The sequence below is a fragment of the Paecilomyces variotii genome, assembly GCF_004022145.1.
Source record: "Paecilomyces variotii strain CBS 101075 chromosome Unknown C8Q69scaffold_8, whole genome shotgun sequence".
NCBI lineage: Eukaryota > Fungi > Ascomycota > Eurotiomycetes > Eurotiales > Thermoascaceae > Paecilomyces > Paecilomyces variotii.
In genome coordinates, this window is record NW_021167147.1 from 1,424,351 (window position 1) to 1,442,428 (window position 18,078).

Genomic DNA, 18,078 nt, shown 5'->3' on the forward strand with positions numbered 1-18,078 from the left:
TTTGGTCCCCATTTTTGTCTTCGAAAAGCTCATCATCTCCGTTGGACAAAAAGGAAATTGTATTCGTTTTATTTCATCAGTTGTTTGTTCTGCAATTAGCAGAAATCGGCCTTTCCTTAACTACCTCTCAGAGCTTACTTCAGCGGAGCGTTTTAGAGATTCTATAATTCTAGCAACCGCTTGGTTACTCGAATCTAGCGTATGTTCATTATATGGTCCCTGCGCTACCTAGTCACTGGCCTGTCGAGATTCTCGGATAACTTACCTACTTTTTAGGCTCCAATTCGTCCAGCTGTTCCGAGTTTTGCACTGACTGGTATAGAGGGTTGGACGAAGCTCATCGTCTAGCAAGAGTGGGGCTATCAACGAAGGCAGAAGCTGTCCATTTTCAAAGATAGACGAGAGAAGTGTCCCTGAAAACTAGGCAGCTGATCCGAATCTTCCACAATGGATTCCACAGAGGATATCTGGGCCAAACGTCCCCGGACAATCGTCCGGCGGCGATGGTTCCCTTTCAGATAACCAGACTGACCGGATGGTCAAAGAAATCCAACTTCCTGAGGTGAAAGATTTACTGTCTGAATCCACCGTTTCCTTCCCTCCGGCCCCTGCTGCAGAGGGCCCTCAGATAGAGCCATTGGACGAACAGAAGATGTTCAAGTCTCTACAAGCGATCTTGGATGAATCAGAGAAAGAAGAAGGTAGCTTCGCTGTTGGGGAGCTTCGAGCATCTCTGGAAGAAGCAGATGAAGATGCCAGACATGGGACTCGGGACCCGCGAACGTTGTCGTCTGTCAAGGCAACTGTGGAGAAGCTTTGGCAGTCTAGATCCGAGTATATGGCACCAGCTGTAGAGGCTCTAGCTAATGCTAGTCGAGACCGTGAGTCTGCTTTCTCGTTCGAGATCCGTACAGAGCTGATGACTTCTAGCTTCATGGCGGGCCCCATTCGGAGAGTCTGGACTGCTGGACTTTTTCCTCCGGATAATTGCATCGACGGAAGAGGTCGATGACGAGATTTTATTGCATTCTCTACGTCTAGCAGGGAACTCATGTGCCGATACAAGTTAGTACCCCCCAAGGATGCTTTAGTGGGGATTTCTAACCTGCTGTTAGATGAGAATAGACAGATCGTAGTGGACGGCAATTATACGCTTGCCATTCTGAGACTATTTCTGAAGCCCAGTCTCGTTCAAATCGCAATCCCAGTGATATATAATATATGTACTGATTTCGGTGAGTCTGACGCCATGAAATGTCCCTAAACTTATAGCTTACAGTAACTAGAACCTGCTCAGTCCCAGGTTGCTCACAATCGAGTGGCGTACATTCTCTTGAAGTTAATCAAAGACGGCTCAATCAGGGGTAACGCGCTATTAAACTACGCATATGAGCTGATCGAGATGGCTGCTGAACAAGGTAGGCATACTCAATTCTGTGTTGATATTCCTCATTCTGACTTGTCCAGCATCCGGCATCGATAGGTCCCCAGATGGGACTATTTTACTCCTTATGGAAATTGCTTTGGAGAAAGAGACAACGTTTGCTCAGTTCTGCTCTCTGGTCAACAGCCTTGCTACATATCTGCAGAATGAACGATTCCAAAGGGTATGCGTTCGACATGGCTTGGTGGAGACGATATTGACGATCCTGCGCCACTCGTATGATCTTGAAATCGACGAATCTTCGAGCGAGGATGTGGGAGCGTTGGCCCAACTACGCCTTAAAGTTAACCAGGCATTATCGGATCTTTCTGCGCTACCGGAATTCGGCGAGCTCTACCCTCTCGGGTCTCCCTTCTCGAAAGTCTTGGAGTCGTATCTCAATACGAAGGAAGACCAACTGCAGATATGCTCCTGCGTTATGCTTGGAAATCTGGCACGGTCCGACGAAGTCTGTGCCAGGATGGTTCGCGAGTTCCGCATACATGAGCGGTTGATCTCTATCTTGAAAAGCGATGCTGTAGGCGCTGTCCTACATGCCGCTATCGGGTTTCTTAAGAACCTCGCCATTGCCAGTGAGAATAGACCGTTCCTGGCCAGTGCTGGCCTTATACCAGCTGTATCTCGGCTATGGGCGTTCGAGACAGTTCCCCAGATCCAGTTCTCCGCCGTCAGTCTCGTCCGCCAAGTCACTGTATCATCCGTTGAAAATGTCTCGCAACTACTCGAACGCCTCTCTGCGGATCCAGATTCTCCAGCACACAACAAGACTTATCTATCATTACTGCTCTCCCTCTTTGGTAGGACCGATTCTGCCCCCATAAAGACGGAAATTGGCCGCACAATCGCATCTTTATGCCGCACCATCAATTCTAAGACACGAGAGAGCAGCGAAGAAATAAATACGCTATTCGAACGTCTGTTCGATCTGCATCCGGACGTGGCTCGCCCTCTTGGTGCGATGATCACTCAGAAGGAGTGGCCAGTCGTGCGAAGTGAAGGCTGGTTTGCCATTGCCCTTATGGCGTCAAGCAAGGAAGGCTCTGTGGCTGTCGTTGACTGTCTGCAGAACATGGACGTCTACAAGCTCCTCGAAGAGACACTCTCGTCTGATATTCCGGACTCCCTGGACGAGAAAGAAAAGCAAAAGAGAAGCAAGGATCGTGACAATACTATTATCCTAGTACAGGAATTGTTGAAGCATGATGTACGTCTCACCTTGAGCCCCAAGCTTGTGTCATCGATTTGCTAACCCACCCAGCCTCAGACGCTTCCTCCACCTCAGAAGGCAATGCTTGAGGACTTTGCCAAGGACATCAAGATCTCCCCATCATCATAGACTCCATAGATGGTCGATTAGCATACAGTTCCCCTGCTGACGATTTGTGACACTTGGACACTGTATCCATCATGCAGATGCTAATTACGAAGCCGGTGGCATTCCTGGATACAGGGTATTTGGTTGGACCATTTCTGTAGGGATGCGCCGATATTGAATGTAAATATCTTTCCCTAGCTTTGCTAGATAAGCCATGAAACTTTTCTATACTACACTACTTTCTTCGCAGCTATATAGGATAAATGTTCTAAAGTAAGCTAAACGGAGATCGTACCTGAGTAAAAAGTCGGTTCTCGTATCTAAACTACAAGTAAAAATATGGATTCCCAAATCATGAATGAATCCCAGGATAGACCGAAAATACTTACTGATGACAGAGAACACTCAACATGGGTAAATAGTTGCTTGGTTCTTCCAACTGATTTTCCGGCCAAAAACGGTGATGACGTCGGACACGTGCTATCGCCGGCCTTCCCGAAGTCAACTCCAAGAACTGCCAGTTCAAGACTCCTCGTATCCTCTCCTCTTTGTGACAAAAACAGCCCCTCTGGGTTCTCCCAATGCCTTATCGACCAACATGCATCCATGACTTGTATGGCCGTCGATAATTGTACCTATATGAGAACATGAGAACGGCCGCCTTTATCGGCCGCTTCCGTCTCAACTGCGGAGGTTCGCAGCTGCTCCGCTTCGCGCCGAGGTCGCAATTCCGCTTCCCACGCCCACAATATTGGAATCAGCGCAATGGATGGAGGCGCGTGGGCAGCAGGACGCGAGTGGTTGGGACGGTGCTGTTGGGGGCCCTGACGCCGGCGACTTTTCTGGAGCTCGCGGAGAAGGGCAATGGAGGAGGGGAAAAGACGCGCGAATTGAAAATGCTGGAAGCCTCGCGCAGTGAGATCGAGAAGACTGTCGACGATGATGCGCGAGGTTTGTCAAGGGTTCTTCAGAAACTGCAGATCTTGTACTGCAAATACATTTACGAACCGATTGCTACCGGCTTGAGGTTTTTCCATTTGGTGATCATCTTCATCCCTGTTATTGTGACGGTGCCAGCTATATGGTTTGGGAGACGGGTCAAGAGTCGCGGTGGCGAACGGACAGGTACACTCTGGTGGTATGGATTTCTGGTCAGTTCAATGGAACGTGCTGGACCGGCGTTCATCAAAGTGAGTTCTTGCTCCCCAGCTATTGCGGAATATCGCATGGGTTCAGATGGCGGTAACTGACCAATTCCTCAATAGCTTGGACAATGGGCAGCTTCGCGAACAGATATATTCCCTCCTGAACTCTGCAGTCGGATGTCTTCTCTCCATTCCAATGCTCCCGCGCACTCGTTACATGCTACGAAGGAAATAGTCTCCAAAGCGTTCAACATGCCCTTCGATGAGATTTTCGAGGAGTTCCAGGTCGAACCTCTTGGAGTCGGAGCCATCGCGCAAGTCTACAAGGCTAAGCTAAAACCAAGTCTGGCAGCGACGAGTGAGTCGGTAAACCCAGCGCAGCCGACTGACCTACCTTCGAGGGTCCGCAGGAACGTGGATGTCCTGGTGAAGAGCTCCCCACACCATGTACCCTCGTCCTACGTGGCTGTGAAAGTGCTCCATCCCAAAGTTGAGAGGGTTGTCCGTCGGGATTTGAAGATTATGGAATTCTTCGCAGCTGCCATAAATGCTATTCCTACCATGGAATGGCTGTCACTGCCGGACGAGGTCCATCAGTTCGGAGAAATGATGAAACTGCAATTGGATCTGCGCATCGAGTCGACAAACCTGACTATTTTCAGGGAGAAGTTCAAGTCGCGGACAACAGCCTGGTTCCCCTATCCATATACGGAATATACCTCGCGCGAGGTTCTCATTGAGGAGTTCGCGCAGGGCATTCCTCTCTCGACTTTCCTCGAGGTAGGAGGTGGTCCCTACCAGGAGGAGATTGCAGATGAAGGTCTAGACGCGTTTCTCCACATGCTGCTAATTGACAACTTCATCCATGCCGATCTTCACCCGGGAAATATCATGGTCCGCTTCTATAAACCAAGCCAGCTGGACCTGTCATTGCGAAAGGACACCCGTGCGACTGAAGCAACATCCTCCGCAGAAGCTGATGCAACGGAAACAGTTCTTGCACGCCTGCGACCCCATAGCAAAGACCGTGAGGCGTGGAACGCTGCGTTGACCGAGATCGACTCTGAAGGCTACCGTCCACAGCTCATCTTTGTCGATACAGGTCTCGTCACTGAACTTAACGAGACAAACCGCAGGAACTTCATTGACCTCTTCCGTGCCATTGCCGAATTCGACGGATACAAAGCCGGGCACCTTATGGTTGAGCGATGTCGACAGCCAGAGGCTGTCATCGACCCGGAGATCTTCGCTCTGAAAATGCAACATCTCGTCCTGGGCATCAAATCGCGCACTTTCGCATTAGGAAACGTCAAGATCGGCGATGTCCTCAGCGAAGTACTTTCCATGGTCCGTGACCACCACGTACGACTAGAAGGCGACTTCGTCAATGTCGTCATTTCCGTCCTTCTTCTCGAAGGTATCGGCCGGAGCTTAGATCCCGACCTAGATCTGTTTAAGAGGTAAGTCGAGATGAGCTTGAAACCAAGTTTACACTGTTATATATCCTTTTCATATACTCCATATGCAAGCCCAGAAATATATACCATACTACTTCTAGCACCCCTACTAACAATACCAAACTCAAGTGCTCTGCCTATCCTCCGCCAACTGGGCACCGGAACTACATTCCTCAAATCCGTTCGCGAGGGAGATACCTCCATGCTCCGCGTCTGGGTCGGTCTCGAAGCTCGCACTTTCCTCCAAGCTAGTGTTGAAAGTGTTGAGATGTGCGTGAAATATGACCTTTTGTCGCCTAATATCTAGATAGAAAGAAAAGAAAAGAAAAGAAAAAGAATAGTATTAATAAATGGGCAACGTGTTGATCTTTTTTTTTTTTGTTTTTTGTTTTTTGTGTATATAGATATAAGCGAAGATCTTGACTCTTAACTATGAATGGGGTCTTTCCTTTTTGCATGGGAAGGAAGCGGGGTGGGTGGTGTGGTTGGAGAATAGAGTGGAAGGGATATATAGTTAGATTCAAATTTTTTTCCAAAACAGAATAAAGATATCTATTCCTTCTATATACGATATCACGTATGATCATTTTATGCCTAGAACTCTATCATGGTTGGTCTCTGGAAGATATAATAGAAGTATTTTGGAGAGTGGACTAGTCTATAATATAGATACAAGAAGTAATCCCACACCGGTAGCTCTTCTTGATACGTAGGGATAGCTGCGCCGGAATCTAAAGCCAAGAAAAACACCGGGGGCCATTGCATCATTACCGTCAGATATGCGAAAAGATGTCAACAGGACAAAGAACGATGAGGAATAAAATAAGGGGTACCGATATAAAACACGACGAGAACGGAAATGAGGAGATCAAAAAGGAAGCGTAATGTATCATATGACGGAGCCATTGTAAAGGAAGCTCAGTCCTCTTGTCGATTACAATAGTATGGCTTTCTCATCGCGCATAAAGGAAGAAGACTGCGCGAATGCGCTCAACAGGCGTATGAGCCGTAACACCCTTTAGTTCTGCTGTTCTCGGGCAACGCCGCCGCTGGCTCTCCACCAGACGTCTCCGCCCCATTTCATCAGACGTTCAATGGCGGCAGTGGGAGTATCAATGGCAGGTCTGATGTCGAGATAGAAGACGGGCTCACCGGTCGGCTCAGGCGGACCGGAGTAGTAGTCAATGACATAGCGGACTTGTTTTGGTCCCCATGGTGTCTGGCGTTGGACATACCAATCATGTCGGTCAAAGGGGGGTTCAGTACTAGAAAAAACAGATGTCAGTCAGCAAATTCTTAACGATCCGATTACTTTGACCATCCAGTATTCTTCGGGAAGACGGTGTGTGATAGCAGGTGGTTGCTTACCCGAACTTTTCCGGATAAACCCATCCCAGAGCCTGCAGGATTCTAGCCTTAGGAGTCAACTCTTGGGGTCGCCCCTGGAACCTAATCAACCGTGGTGTAGTGTCCTCATCATCAGAAGCCTTCTGTTGCAATTGTTCGCGAATAGAGTCCATCTCCAGATTCGCAGATCCACGCCGACATTTTTCCCACCCGTGCTTCAGACCTTTTGAAAATATCCGCTCCCATTCGACAATCTCAGACCAGGCGCCCTCGTTCAAGAAGTTGTGCACCGCGACCATAGACTCGACAGCATCCTGAGGAGTGTCGGTGTATCCTTTCCGCAGCATAGCATTATACATTTGTTGGGGAGAAGGATACTCCCAGAGGCCGTCGTCGCCTCGGGGAATGGAAGACACCTCTCTTTCAACAGGGAGGTCAACAGTCTGGTTTGGTGCTCGTTCTTGGGAGATGCTCGAGAACATGTAGTTCAAAGGATTGAGCTTGGAGAGAGTTGACGATTTCTGTTGTGGTTGAGACTCTGAGGAAGCGGCCGCAGGTTCGGAAGACGAGCGCGATGGAGGAACGTAGAACGGAGAATTGGGAGACTTGACAGGGCAAGCACTCTGAGAAGTCGTCACCGGGCATTGAGCCTTGGAAGCGGATGATGCTGGAGGAGCGTTGGACACGTGCATAGGACAACCAGGCTAGAATCTAGTTTAGTTATTTGCCCAGATGAAGCAGCGTTGATATACTAACCGGAGGTGATGCGTCCGAGGCGGCCAAAGGATTTGGAGCCGCAGGAGTCGGCTTTGGCTGCGGATCTGCCCAGAACCAACCCATTTTGACGGTAGATGCAATAGATATTTGGGCCAGACACAGAAATTAGCGATGTCCGTCGTTATAGCGTTGAATGATCTGCCAAAGGGAGTTGGGTAAAAAAGCGCGGGCGGAAGGTTCTCGGCGGCAGAAACATCACAGGTGACATAAGCCGCCTTCCAATTCGCCCGGACATTGCCGGACTCGCGCGATCCACGTGACTTCTGGCGAACTTGCCAAAAGTAGCACACTGGATCTATATAACGACGCAGAGACATCTAGAATTCCTCCTGCTGTAGCCAGCGTGTCAAATACATCGCTCCTTGTAAGAGTGGAAAGTATGGTTGAGGTACTTTTCAGAAGGTCAGGTCAAAATTGCTCGAAGCCTTCAACTACTTCTGACGCCCTATGAGAGGAAGCCAGCCACGACATCGCTTCACTCCAGATAGGCTGCCAGATCATATCATGTAGCGATGGAGCGTAGAAATATCCTGTCAGGATTCCCGATAAGTCTTCCCATCTACGCCATCCTTGCACCTCAATGATATGGGTGAGGTGTTGGACAAACCATGGCCGCTCGGGCTGTCCAGCGGCACCATGCGCACCGACGAGAAGGGCCCATGCCACCAGATCATAGCATTCTGATGGCAGTTGAGGCAAGACAGTAGTTACGCAGCGGTCGATCGCATTTTTCAGATGGTTGGTCAATGCTCGTCCCATTCCCGAGGAAGGGGGAGACACGATAAAGAAAAGATTGATAAAACATGTCGAGGAGATGCGGGCGACCACTTCGATGGGATGGAGATTCTCTGCCCCACCTTCAAACCCCCCTTTCGAAGGAGGACGGTAATAATAGCTTGCGAGTTCGTGCTCTGTCTCAAACATCAACATGCGCAATAATTCCCGCTCTTCCTGAGTTAGCCCTTGCGGATCACGGCGATTGAAGTCGTCGAAGAACATCATGGTATGCAATCCTTGTAATGCCCTCTTCAAAGGCGAGCTTAGCAGGCTATTTGCCATGAGTCTCGTTCCGAGTTGATGCAGTGGCGATGCAGGCGGAGGAGTGATGCGCTGGAGGACCCGGGGAGGCAACGGTTGGGGAACCCAGGCCAAAGGAAAGATGGGCTTGCTCTGGAGCCCATTGGCTGTTTTGATATCACATCTGGTACTCATTAGCATGAAATGGAAGCGAGGAAACCACGGTGTTACATACGTCTGGATAGCGCTCACAAGCCCAGCGGCGTTTTTCAAACTGCTATTGGTGATTCCTCCACGTAATTCTACCATCCTTCGTAGGCCTTTCAAATGTACCCTGGCCTCATCGAAGAGACCCACTATCAACTGTTGTTGGTTAGCACAAAAGCCTCATCCCGAGATTATAGACCTGACAAGGAGAGTCCGATCTCCATCAGAAATAGAGGAAGCCAAATGAGTCATACCGCGCCACACAAAAGATTGATGATAGTATCAAAAGCCTCATTGCTGAGTGCTCTTTTAGGATCCTGCACTTTGGCATTCATTTCCCGGATACATCTCGCTTTCATAATATAATAATCGGGCTCATGAAGGACGCGGTATCCGTCTTCTGATGAATCGACTAGATCCCCGTGACGTCCCGCGAGTATGGCCCTATGAGCAGCACTCATGCTCATCAGGCCGAAAAAGCTGCCTGGATCGGAGAGAGCGGATGCCACCATGAGTGACATCTGAACCTCCCCTGGTGCCTTATGCTCAACAGGGAATGTCATCGGAATGAAAACAGTCGCCACTTGAGATCATATGTAAGCAATCATCCAGATGTCTTATGCTAGATGCCAGGAAATGAAGAATACAAAGGAACCGTGGAAGAAAGGGACGAAAGAAGAAGCGAACACAGCGTTGATAATCAGAAAAGTCTTCATAGAGATGCAACATTTTCATCACAATGCAGTAACCCGTAACTCGAGAAAACTACCAAACCAGGACATGGCAGGTGGATCAGTTAGCGCCTGCGGAGTATGCAAACTACATTGGTCTCCTTGAATGCACGAACTCGCTCCTGCTCACTGTGACAGGCGAACGGCTTTCTTTTCTCTTCTCAAACGAATCACCAAGACAATTGATTGCCACATCAAATAAGAACTGAAAACAAAGCTTGGAGCGGTTTCCTAAAGCAGAACGTTCTATCACTTACCATGAGAAATCAAATGGTCGACCACGGATGGCATTTCACTTGCACCAGGCAAGGTACAGAACGGATCAAAGAACCATGACTTCGGAATGGCCTGAGGGCTGATGGCGCGGCTGGGCATTGTATCAGGCCCTGTCCACAGAACGGGATACTGTCCGGGGCTCGTGTTGACGACATCCATGGCAGACGTCGACTCTGTCTCGTCCTGCGTGGAGGACTCTCTGAACGGCAGCTCATGCTGCCTCGACTCGTCCGTAGACTTCTGCCGTTTCGAAACAGCCTTCGTTCCTGAAGCTCCTGAAGTTCCTCGATCCTCCCGTTTCGGGGTTCTCTTCAGTCCGGCGAGACGCTCCCGACGGCGCACATCTCGCATAACATGCGAGCGGATGGCCTTCCGGGCATTGGCGTCTTTGATCCTCTTGGACGTCAAGTCATCATCGTGATCGATGAAGGTGAAAGATGGGCGATCTGATGGCGCCAAGGATTTGGAAGTCGACAATTCTAGACGCGTCCAATCAGCCCCCGCACCACAGGGTTAGTTTAAAGCCATAAACGATCTGAGATCCTATATCAAGGGCGGCGGGATCTACACGGCAGCCAGCCACAGACTCCCTCACAGTGTGCATTCCACGCGCCCAAGCACACAGACGCCCAGTGGGGCTCCCTGAGCGCCACGATCTTCATCACATCCGCTGTCATTTTCTGACAGGAAGTGAGGGAATAATTATGAACGATAACGGAAACTCCGGGTTGTGGCCAGCAGAGCCAGGGTGGGGAAGAGGGCCATATGGTATATGCTCTATAATATGGTAATATTTCAAGGGGTGCGTGCTGAGCTGAGGATCACCCGCGTGGAAACAGGCACGACAACAGTAACAACACCGCTAAGGAAAGCCAAGGGGAAAAAAGAAGCACACACAAACCTTGATTATTATTGGTATAGCGATTGGAAGAGCCCGATGACTTGTTCGCCGCGGATTCTTGCCCGCTTGCCATTGCGGCCAGTCCCCGAGGACTCGACAGCGGGCCGAGAGCCACCGTTTGGGGGCGCTCTGGGAACAGCGGGGGGTTGGTGGAGTGAGCACCAACAGCGTGGGCGCTACTGGGAATCGACAGATCACCGTCGGAACCCCAGAGCGGCAAGCGACTGGAATCTGATGGTGTTGAGAAGCCCGTTTGTGTGACGGGGACTGGAGAGACGAAAGGCGGAGAACGGGAAAGCCGGCGAGAGAGAGTCAACAACAATAGCAGCACAAGCCCAATCGAGTTATCGGAGGATCGGGATGCGCCACCGGCTGCGTTAGCTTCACTCGTCAGTTCGATTTGTAGTAGTATTAATGATGATATTATTATTATTATACTCGACGACAGCTTGTTCTCCATCTGATTGCCCGGTGCTAATAATCATAATCAGATCGGATCGATACTTAGTAGTAGTACATACTACTACTATTGATTTCGAGTCGAGTCCGTCTGAACTCCTACCCGATCAGGCAAGTCAAGAGATCAAAGAAACCTCGGCACGACTGCTACTGGGGCCAGGAACTAACTACTAGATAGTCATTCAAGGAACTTCTATAGTACTGGTATACGGTCCACAAGGTTTCTCACACTTCGCTGTCGGTCCTTTTGCGGTTTTGTGCGGGTCGAGCTGATCCAAGTACCCAGTAACGACTCCATACGGCCGTAACCATAATAATAACAGCTATACTCCGCAAAAAGACATCCCAAAATATTATCATTCCGAACGATAGCTATGCAGCACCACCTGGTCTCCATCTATCCGAGGGACAATTATTATGTAGTAGTATGTACACATCTTCGAAGGTCAAAAAAGAAAGAAAAGGTTCTAGTGCCTCCTCCACTCTCACCTGCCCCCGGTTCGAATTAGACCAGGTGGTGGGACCCATATCATAATAATCTACACCCGAATATCCTTTGTGTGAACGCCAGCCCTTTCAGACGCCTTGCCTCATATGGTCAGACCCTTTTGGATCGATCGAAACGCGTGCTTCCGCCGGTACCTAACCAGCGTGAGCCATAGAAAACAACCCCCCCTGTAGACCTTGACGTAGATCCACGCGCAAAATATTATTGTCTCTGCCTTCACCTCCAACATGAGCGGCTTTAGGCTTGGAGATCAGTGAATAACCGGGTGAGAAGGGCGTATCCGAAGACCACGGCAAGTCCAACCCAGACCTTGTGTCGTCGAATCCAGCTCTCTCCCGCATCTCGCGCCGCCTGGCCGCCTTCCATGACCGTTCCCAGACGAGGAGCGCTTCCGTTCGGGCGTCGTCGAAGGGCGCTGGTCTCAGGAGAGCACCTCGATGGGGGAGCGTTGGGATCGGGCATGATCTGACCGGTCGCGGGATCGATACGGTTCTGCTTCATCCATTCCCAGTTCTCCTGGTCCAGTTCCGGCCACTCTGTACGGAACTTCATCCCTCCATCTCCTGCCTTGATATTGTTGATTCCCTTGCCGGTGGCATTGACGCCAGGAGCGATGTTGGAATGAGAACCGCCTCCGGTCGAGTTCCACCATCGCGACCGAGCCGCAAACACTCTACGCTCCGCCTCTGATGCGCTCACACTGCCAGTTGTCATTTCCTCGCTCGTCATGAATGACAGGAGACCGATCAGAATGGTCGAGACTTCCCACGCCGGGTTGAATGATTTTGGATGGAAGTCACTGATGCTGAGACACAGTCGAGTCGAAGGCTGGAATCGGCCACTTGGCGTGTGCATGCGGATAGCTGGAGGAGCGAAAGGGTATTCGGGAGGGAAAATCAAGGTACCCCAGTATTGTCCATTCTCATAAGGAGTCTTTGGAGGTCCGGTCAGGATGTAATGCCATCTGGCGGGCAGTTAGCCTTTGCGGGGCATAAGACAGGGGACCCCCCATTCCGAAGTATGCCACGGCACTTACTCTAAGATGTTAGACTCCGAAGGGTGTGCGACGATATAGGGAGGAGGGTTCTTCTGGATGTTTTGGTATTCGCGGGTGAGCTGGCTTTGAAGTTAGTAAAGACCATCCTGTTCTACTCAGGGGTTCAGGATATTCACTCACACGCTTGGAGGCAGCCTTGGTGGCCATGTTGTCGCGGCCGCGGCGCAGAGGATCTGAGTGAGGGCCAGAAGAAACTGAAACTGCACTGTATGAGGAAGACTGGCGATGCAAAAGATGCGCTGCACCTAGTGGTGATTAAGCAAAAATGTGGGTGTGCAGCAGACTAGGAGTATGGGTGATGAATATCCCATAGTAAGACCAGCATACGTTCAATAACCTCCGGACGGCGAGCCCGCGAGACGATGGTCACGTGCATAGCTACCCGGTCCGCATCTACTTATGATCTGCCGTTCTCGGCGGAACAAGACTCGCACACGCGCCTACATCCAAGCTGCCATTGCAGTCGTCGCGATGTCGTCCCCTCTTTCCGCTGAGGAAGATGATGTATGTGGATCTGTTCTTTTGTTTCTTGAAGCTGTCTGCATGTGAAAATAGTACTGTTGCTAACAATATGCCTCTGTAGATCTTCCACCGGCTCCAGCAGCGTGCGGACCAGAAGGTGATGGAGGAACGGCAGCAGGCTATGAATGAGAGGATTCATGCAATCTATCATAAGGCGCAGTCCCGTTTGGCAGAGCTGGTATGTTTTTATAGACGCCCGCGTCGACTGACTGTCCATCCAAACCGGTTCTACGGAATATCCGGCTAATATGTTCCCCTCGTGCATTAGATCGACCAAAACTCGACCTTGCCATGTACTATCTCCTCGATCCAGGTCCTGGGAGCTCCTCATACTCGTCATAGCTTCCTGCAACGGATATTTGATCCATTGCTGAGCGTCAACCAAGACAAGCCCTACACTCTCGCGGATGCCCTGCGCGAGGTCTCAGCCCGCGCAGACAAGCTGAACAGATTTGGTATACTGACGCAGTCCCCTGTCTTGATAGAGCTTATTGCTAATAGAGTAAAGACATCTTCCATCAGCCAGTTTCTGTCTTCCTGGATAAGCCCAATGATCCTTCGAGTTCGCCCACTGACGTCGATGTTTATTTGTCTGTCAGAGAGAAGTCTCGGGTCCTCCTGAAGACGGGAACCGATCTGGGGAATGCTGAAGGTTCTGCGTATGGTAACCTCCTGTGGCGAAACATCTTCGGCGGTGCAGAAAGTCTCAATCTGAATGCATCTTTGGGAACACGGACACGATCTGCGTACCAGGCTGCCTTTGAGACCCCGATCCTCGCTGACCCGGACTTCCGCTGGGAAATTGGCGGTATCGCGAGCGCAACACAGAAGAGCTGGGCTAGCCATGAGGAAGTTCTGAGAGGAGGATGGACGAAGCTTCGTTGGCTGTCGCCATCAGGTCATCGTCATGAGTTTGGCTACAACGGCTTCTGGAGACAACTCACTGGATTGGCAGACAAGGCGTCTCCAACCGTGCGTGCAGATGCTGGTGATAGCGTGAAGAGCAGCATCTCCCATGTTTGGGTCAACGACCGGAGAGATAACCCTCTTCTTCCGTCCCGCGGCTACTATGCCAGGACTCTAAACGAACTTGCCGGCTGGGGTCCATTGAAGGGAGACGTCTCCTTCTGGAAGTCCGAAATCGAAACCCAGGGAGCCGTCCCCATTCCCATCCCCGGTATTAAAGGAGACAGTGGGATTAGTTTCACGACTGGATTCCGTGCTGGTTTGATTTACCCCCTGGGCCTTGATTCCGACGCTCGTCCCCAGCTGTCCCGTATCAACGATCGCTTCGTCCTCGGAGGCCCCACTGACGTCCGTGGATTCCGCCTTGCTGGCCTTGGCCCGCACGAAGGTCCTGATGCCCTCGGAGGTGATGTCTACGCTGCGGGAAGTGCCAACCTCCTGCTTCCTCTTCCCCGTGTGGGTGCGGACAAACCCTTCCGTCTGCAAGCCTTTGTGAACGGTGGTCGACTACTACCTCTGCGCACCTCCCAGAAGGACGCTCCCACGAACAATGCAGAGGTGAAGGATGCAGTGATCTCTACTCTTTCGGAGCTTCAGAATGGACTCCCCAGCGTGGCGGCCGGCTTTGGACTTGTGTATGCGCATCCCGTCGCCAGGTTCGAACTGAACTTCTCTCTACCTCTGGTGCTGCGCAAAGGCGAGGAGGGCCGGAAGGGCCTGCAGCTTGGCATTGGCATCAATTTCCTGTAGACATATGTACCATGACAACAGCGTAGGAACTCATTTTTGTTTTTGTCAGTAGTGCGTGCTCTCCAATCTAGTAGATAGCAATAGTAGTCGGGATGATTCCAGTATTGGAGTATATAATAATGGTTATTATTATTCTTCTTATATACAGTACATATTAGTCTCCCAGTTAATCTTAGGGAACCTTGGCGGGCCGATGGCGCTAAACCAAACGAGCCGCGTAGGGCGGGAGGACACGTCCGATCGCTTACTTAGCTACTTGAGCTTCCAACCTGGCAATAAGAAGATCAAGGACAATACTCTCCTCTGCGGCGGTAGAGGACACACGGACTCAACAGACAATCTCCCGCTGTTTCTCTACGTCCCTGTCAGGCTCTGGAGTCAGCCTCTCTTTCTAACTCTCCATACAATCCATATACACACCACCCGATCGCTAGTCCGACTTTCCACCCCCCGGCCGCAAATGGCCCAATACTACCCCCAACAACAGCCCTACGGGGCTCAGTCCGCGCAGAACCTCCAGTTCTTCCCTTCATCGTATTCCTCTGTGTCTGGACATACCACGCCCTCTCAAGCCTCATATGGCGGCTACAGCATGCCGGCTACGGGCCCCCAGGCCGCGTCGGCATACCCCGTCGGCGGCGGAGGCGCATACGGGGGCTTTGGATCTCCTGCTGCAGGCGTCAGTGGCAGGATGGGTGAGCAGGGAGGATTAAGGACAGGATGGCTTGCTGCGTTCGGGACGGAAGGGTACGACGGCGAGCCACCGCTGCTGGAGGAGTTGGGGGTAAATTTCGAGCATATCAGGACGAAGGTATGCACTGAGTTGCTGTTTTGTTCTGTGGCAATGACGCTGTCGAGAATAACAAAATGCTAATAATACATGGTGGAATAGACATTGACCGTCCTGAATCCCTTTGCTCACATCGACCAGCACCTCATGGACGACAGCGACCTGTACGGTGCGATCCTCTATATCCTCCTCTACGGAACATTCCTTCTTCTCTCCGGAAAAGTGTTCTACGGCTACATCTACGGCGTCGCTGTATTCGGCGCATTCGCTCTCCATCTCATCCTCAGTCTCATGTCCCCGACGCTCGACTCCGTCAACTCTCCCGTCCCCAACGCCGCAGACCCCGATACCTACAACCCACACCAGAAGCCCAACAACGTCGGCCACTTCTCGTCAACCCTAACCTTCCCCCGCTCCGCCAGCGTGTTGGGCTACTGCTTCCTCCCGCTCGTCCTGACCAGTCTGATCGGCATCTTGCTCCCCATGGACACCATGTTCGGCTACCTCCTCACCGTCGCCGCAGTCGGGTGGTGCACGTACAGCAGCTCAGGCATGTTCTGCGCCGTGGGCCGCATGCGCGGAATGAGAGGTCTAGTCGCCTATCCTCTTGCACTATTCTATTTCGTTTTTGGAATCATGGGTATCTTCTCCTCGAGGGGTAGCGGTACTCTAGCGGCCAAGACAAGGACGGCGTGAGCTGAATTGGCATTGTTTCTTTTTTTTTTTGCCCCCTTTTCCGCTTATGCTTTTTTTTTTCTGGCTTGAAGCAGAATTATCAATCATGAAATCTTAAAAGAACTTGAGAATTACTATTGAAAAAAAGAAAAAAATGAATAAATATCGTTAACGATGATGAAATCCCGGTAATGTTGTTGATGATGTTGCATCTCTATACAGAAGAAGAAAGATATCACGGGAGTTATGCTTCATTCAAGTTAGGAATACTTGTCTAAAATTACGTATTATCATTCTCATACCCAGAGAGCTTAAGAGACCCCTCTATTTGAGCAATAGTTAGTTAGTCACTAGTTAAGTATTCCAAGTTTTTTGTGTCCTGTATTAGGTTAGGTAGTTAAGAGGAAATCATGCAATTGCTTACTCTAAAATGCTGATTAGTTACTTCCTATTAAAGAATATGATAAAAGACCCCTTTAAGTCTGAGTAATAGGAAGAGTATTGAGATCTGTTCTATTCTGTTCTATACCTCGATGAGAAAGAAGTCGGGAGAATAAGAAAATTATGTATAATCTAGTTAGTTAAGTAACTACCTCAATTAGTTAGTTATGCAGCGTCATGACTCGTCATCACTATTAAAAGACTAGACTAGACATCCTGATATAGTAATGGATGATCCTTGGAAATGTAATAATGGAATTAAATATAATGCCATGAAATTCAAATTCAGCATTAGATGCGATGCGTAGACTGTTATGTAGTCATTGCGTTAGCCTTGTATTATATTAAATGCATGCATGCAATATGTGATTCTCTTTTTTTTTTTGGGACGGGGGGCTTTTTTTAACTCGTTTTGACTTCCCCTTTTGACGGTGCCCAATTATTCAACCATTCTCGAGCTTTATCCAGATCTCCATTGACGGCTTCTAAGGCTGCGATGCACCATTCGATACCGTATGTTTTACCGCCGCCGCCGCCTAGAACTGCTCCTTCGGCGGCTATCATTTCAGCTAGGGTTCTTCTTTGCTGGCTGGCTTCGTCTGTGCAGAAGTAGAAGGGTGCTGTGTTGATACTGCCGGGTTGGACACTCACGGCGTCGATCAATGGTTTTACTGTGCGGAGTATCTCGGCCGTTGTCATGGGCGCTGCAGGGCCAGATGCAGGAGACATGTTTTGTCGTCCTGTTTTGCAGTATTGGTTCCGGCACCAGGGTTTACCGCATCCTGTCATCATTTGGGAAAGATATCGACGCTCGATTCTTCTTCGGAGGGCTTTACCTTCGGGATCATAACTGTCGGCGTAGAGAGGGCCGAAGCAAATGCTACAGAGACCGAGGGTGTCGTTGGCCTTGTTGTTGGCGCTGCTACCGCGTCCGCCTTCCAATGTGCGGCCACAATTCCTGTTCAGGCATATGCGAGGAATGGGGCGAGATAATCGATTCAGGTCGTGGTGTCGGAGATGTGTCTTCATGTCCCTTAGACGGATGATCTTGTTGCACAGATGACACTCTGTCGTGCGACCACCGTCGACAAGTTCATGTGGAGTAAGACCCGAAAGCAAGACTTCAGGGTCGGCCATGTCTGGATCTGAATCGCCTTGTTGCGGCACGACCAGATGACAGAACTGACATAGGATCGGCTTTCCAGGACAGGTTGTCGTGCGGTGATGTGCCAACGTAGGAAGGCCTTGAGCTTCGAACGGACAGTTCGGGCAATAGTGCACCTTATGGACGAC

General features: G+C 50.3%; 5 protein-coding genes across 5 annotated transcripts; 2 read left to right on the plus strand and 3 right to left on the minus strand.

Moving 5' to 3' along the window:
* Positions 1-535: 535 nt before the first annotated feature.
* C8Q69DRAFT_487613 (ubiquinone biosynthesis protein) lies at positions 536-5,668 on the plus strand (the record flags this gene model as incomplete). The annotated part of the gene is made up of 9 exons (XM_028631998.1): positions 536-881; positions 931-1,065; positions 1,116-1,235; positions 1,287-1,418; positions 1,705-2,648; position 2,895; positions 3,558-3,949; positions 4,025-5,364; positions 5,491-5,668. 9 exons carry the CDS (start codon positions 536-538, stop codon positions 5,666-5,668), a joined length of 3,588 nt encoding a protein of 1,195 aa, XP_028483940.1.
* A 586-nt stretch (positions 5,669-6,254) lies between these two features.
* C8Q69DRAFT_322975 (putative cytochrome c heme lyase) lies at positions 6,255-7,720 on the minus strand. Its single transcript, XM_028627389.1, has 3 exons — positions 7,465-7,720; positions 6,730-7,412; positions 6,255-6,626 (listed from the first exon to the last, which is right to left on the minus strand). Exons 1-3 carry the CDS (start codon positions 7,546-7,548, stop codon positions 6,380-6,382), a joined length of 1,014 nt encoding a protein of 337 aa, XP_028483941.1. The 5' UTR covers positions 7,549-7,720; the 3' UTR covers positions 6,255-6,379.
* A 173-nt stretch (positions 7,721-7,893) lies between these two features.
* Positions 7,894-10,690, minus strand: C8Q69DRAFT_446194 (hypothetical protein; the record flags this gene model as incomplete). The annotated part of the gene is made up of 5 exons (XM_028629116.1): positions 7,894-8,686; positions 8,738-8,865; positions 8,964-9,292; positions 9,698-10,195; positions 10,618-10,690. 5 exons carry the CDS (start codon positions 10,688-10,690, stop codon positions 7,894-7,896), a joined length of 1,821 nt encoding a protein of 606 aa, XP_028483942.1.
* Positions 10,691-11,821: 1,131 nt separating this feature from the next.
* Positions 11,822-12,788, minus strand: C8Q69DRAFT_404844 (putative ubiquitin-conjugating enzyme Ubc6; the record flags this gene model as incomplete). The annotated part of the gene is made up of 3 exons (XM_028628047.1): positions 11,822-12,548; positions 12,621-12,700; positions 12,762-12,788. The coding sequence occupies 3 exons, from the start codon at positions 12,786-12,788 to the stop codon at positions 11,822-11,824; spliced, it is 834 nt and encodes a 277-aa protein (XP_028483943.1).
* A 324-nt stretch (positions 12,789-13,112) lies between these two features.
* C8Q69DRAFT_405195 (surface antigen-domain-containing protein) lies at positions 13,113-16,365 on the plus strand (the record flags this gene model as incomplete). The annotated part of the gene is made up of 7 exons (XM_028628064.1): positions 13,113-13,145; positions 13,225-13,341; positions 13,432-13,618; positions 13,672-14,875; positions 14,964-14,965; positions 15,314-15,690; positions 15,772-16,365. The coding sequence occupies 7 exons, from the start codon at positions 13,113-13,115 to the stop codon at positions 16,363-16,365; spliced, it is 2,514 nt and encodes an 837-aa protein (XP_028483944.1).
* Positions 16,366-18,078: the final 1,713 nt, after the last annotated feature.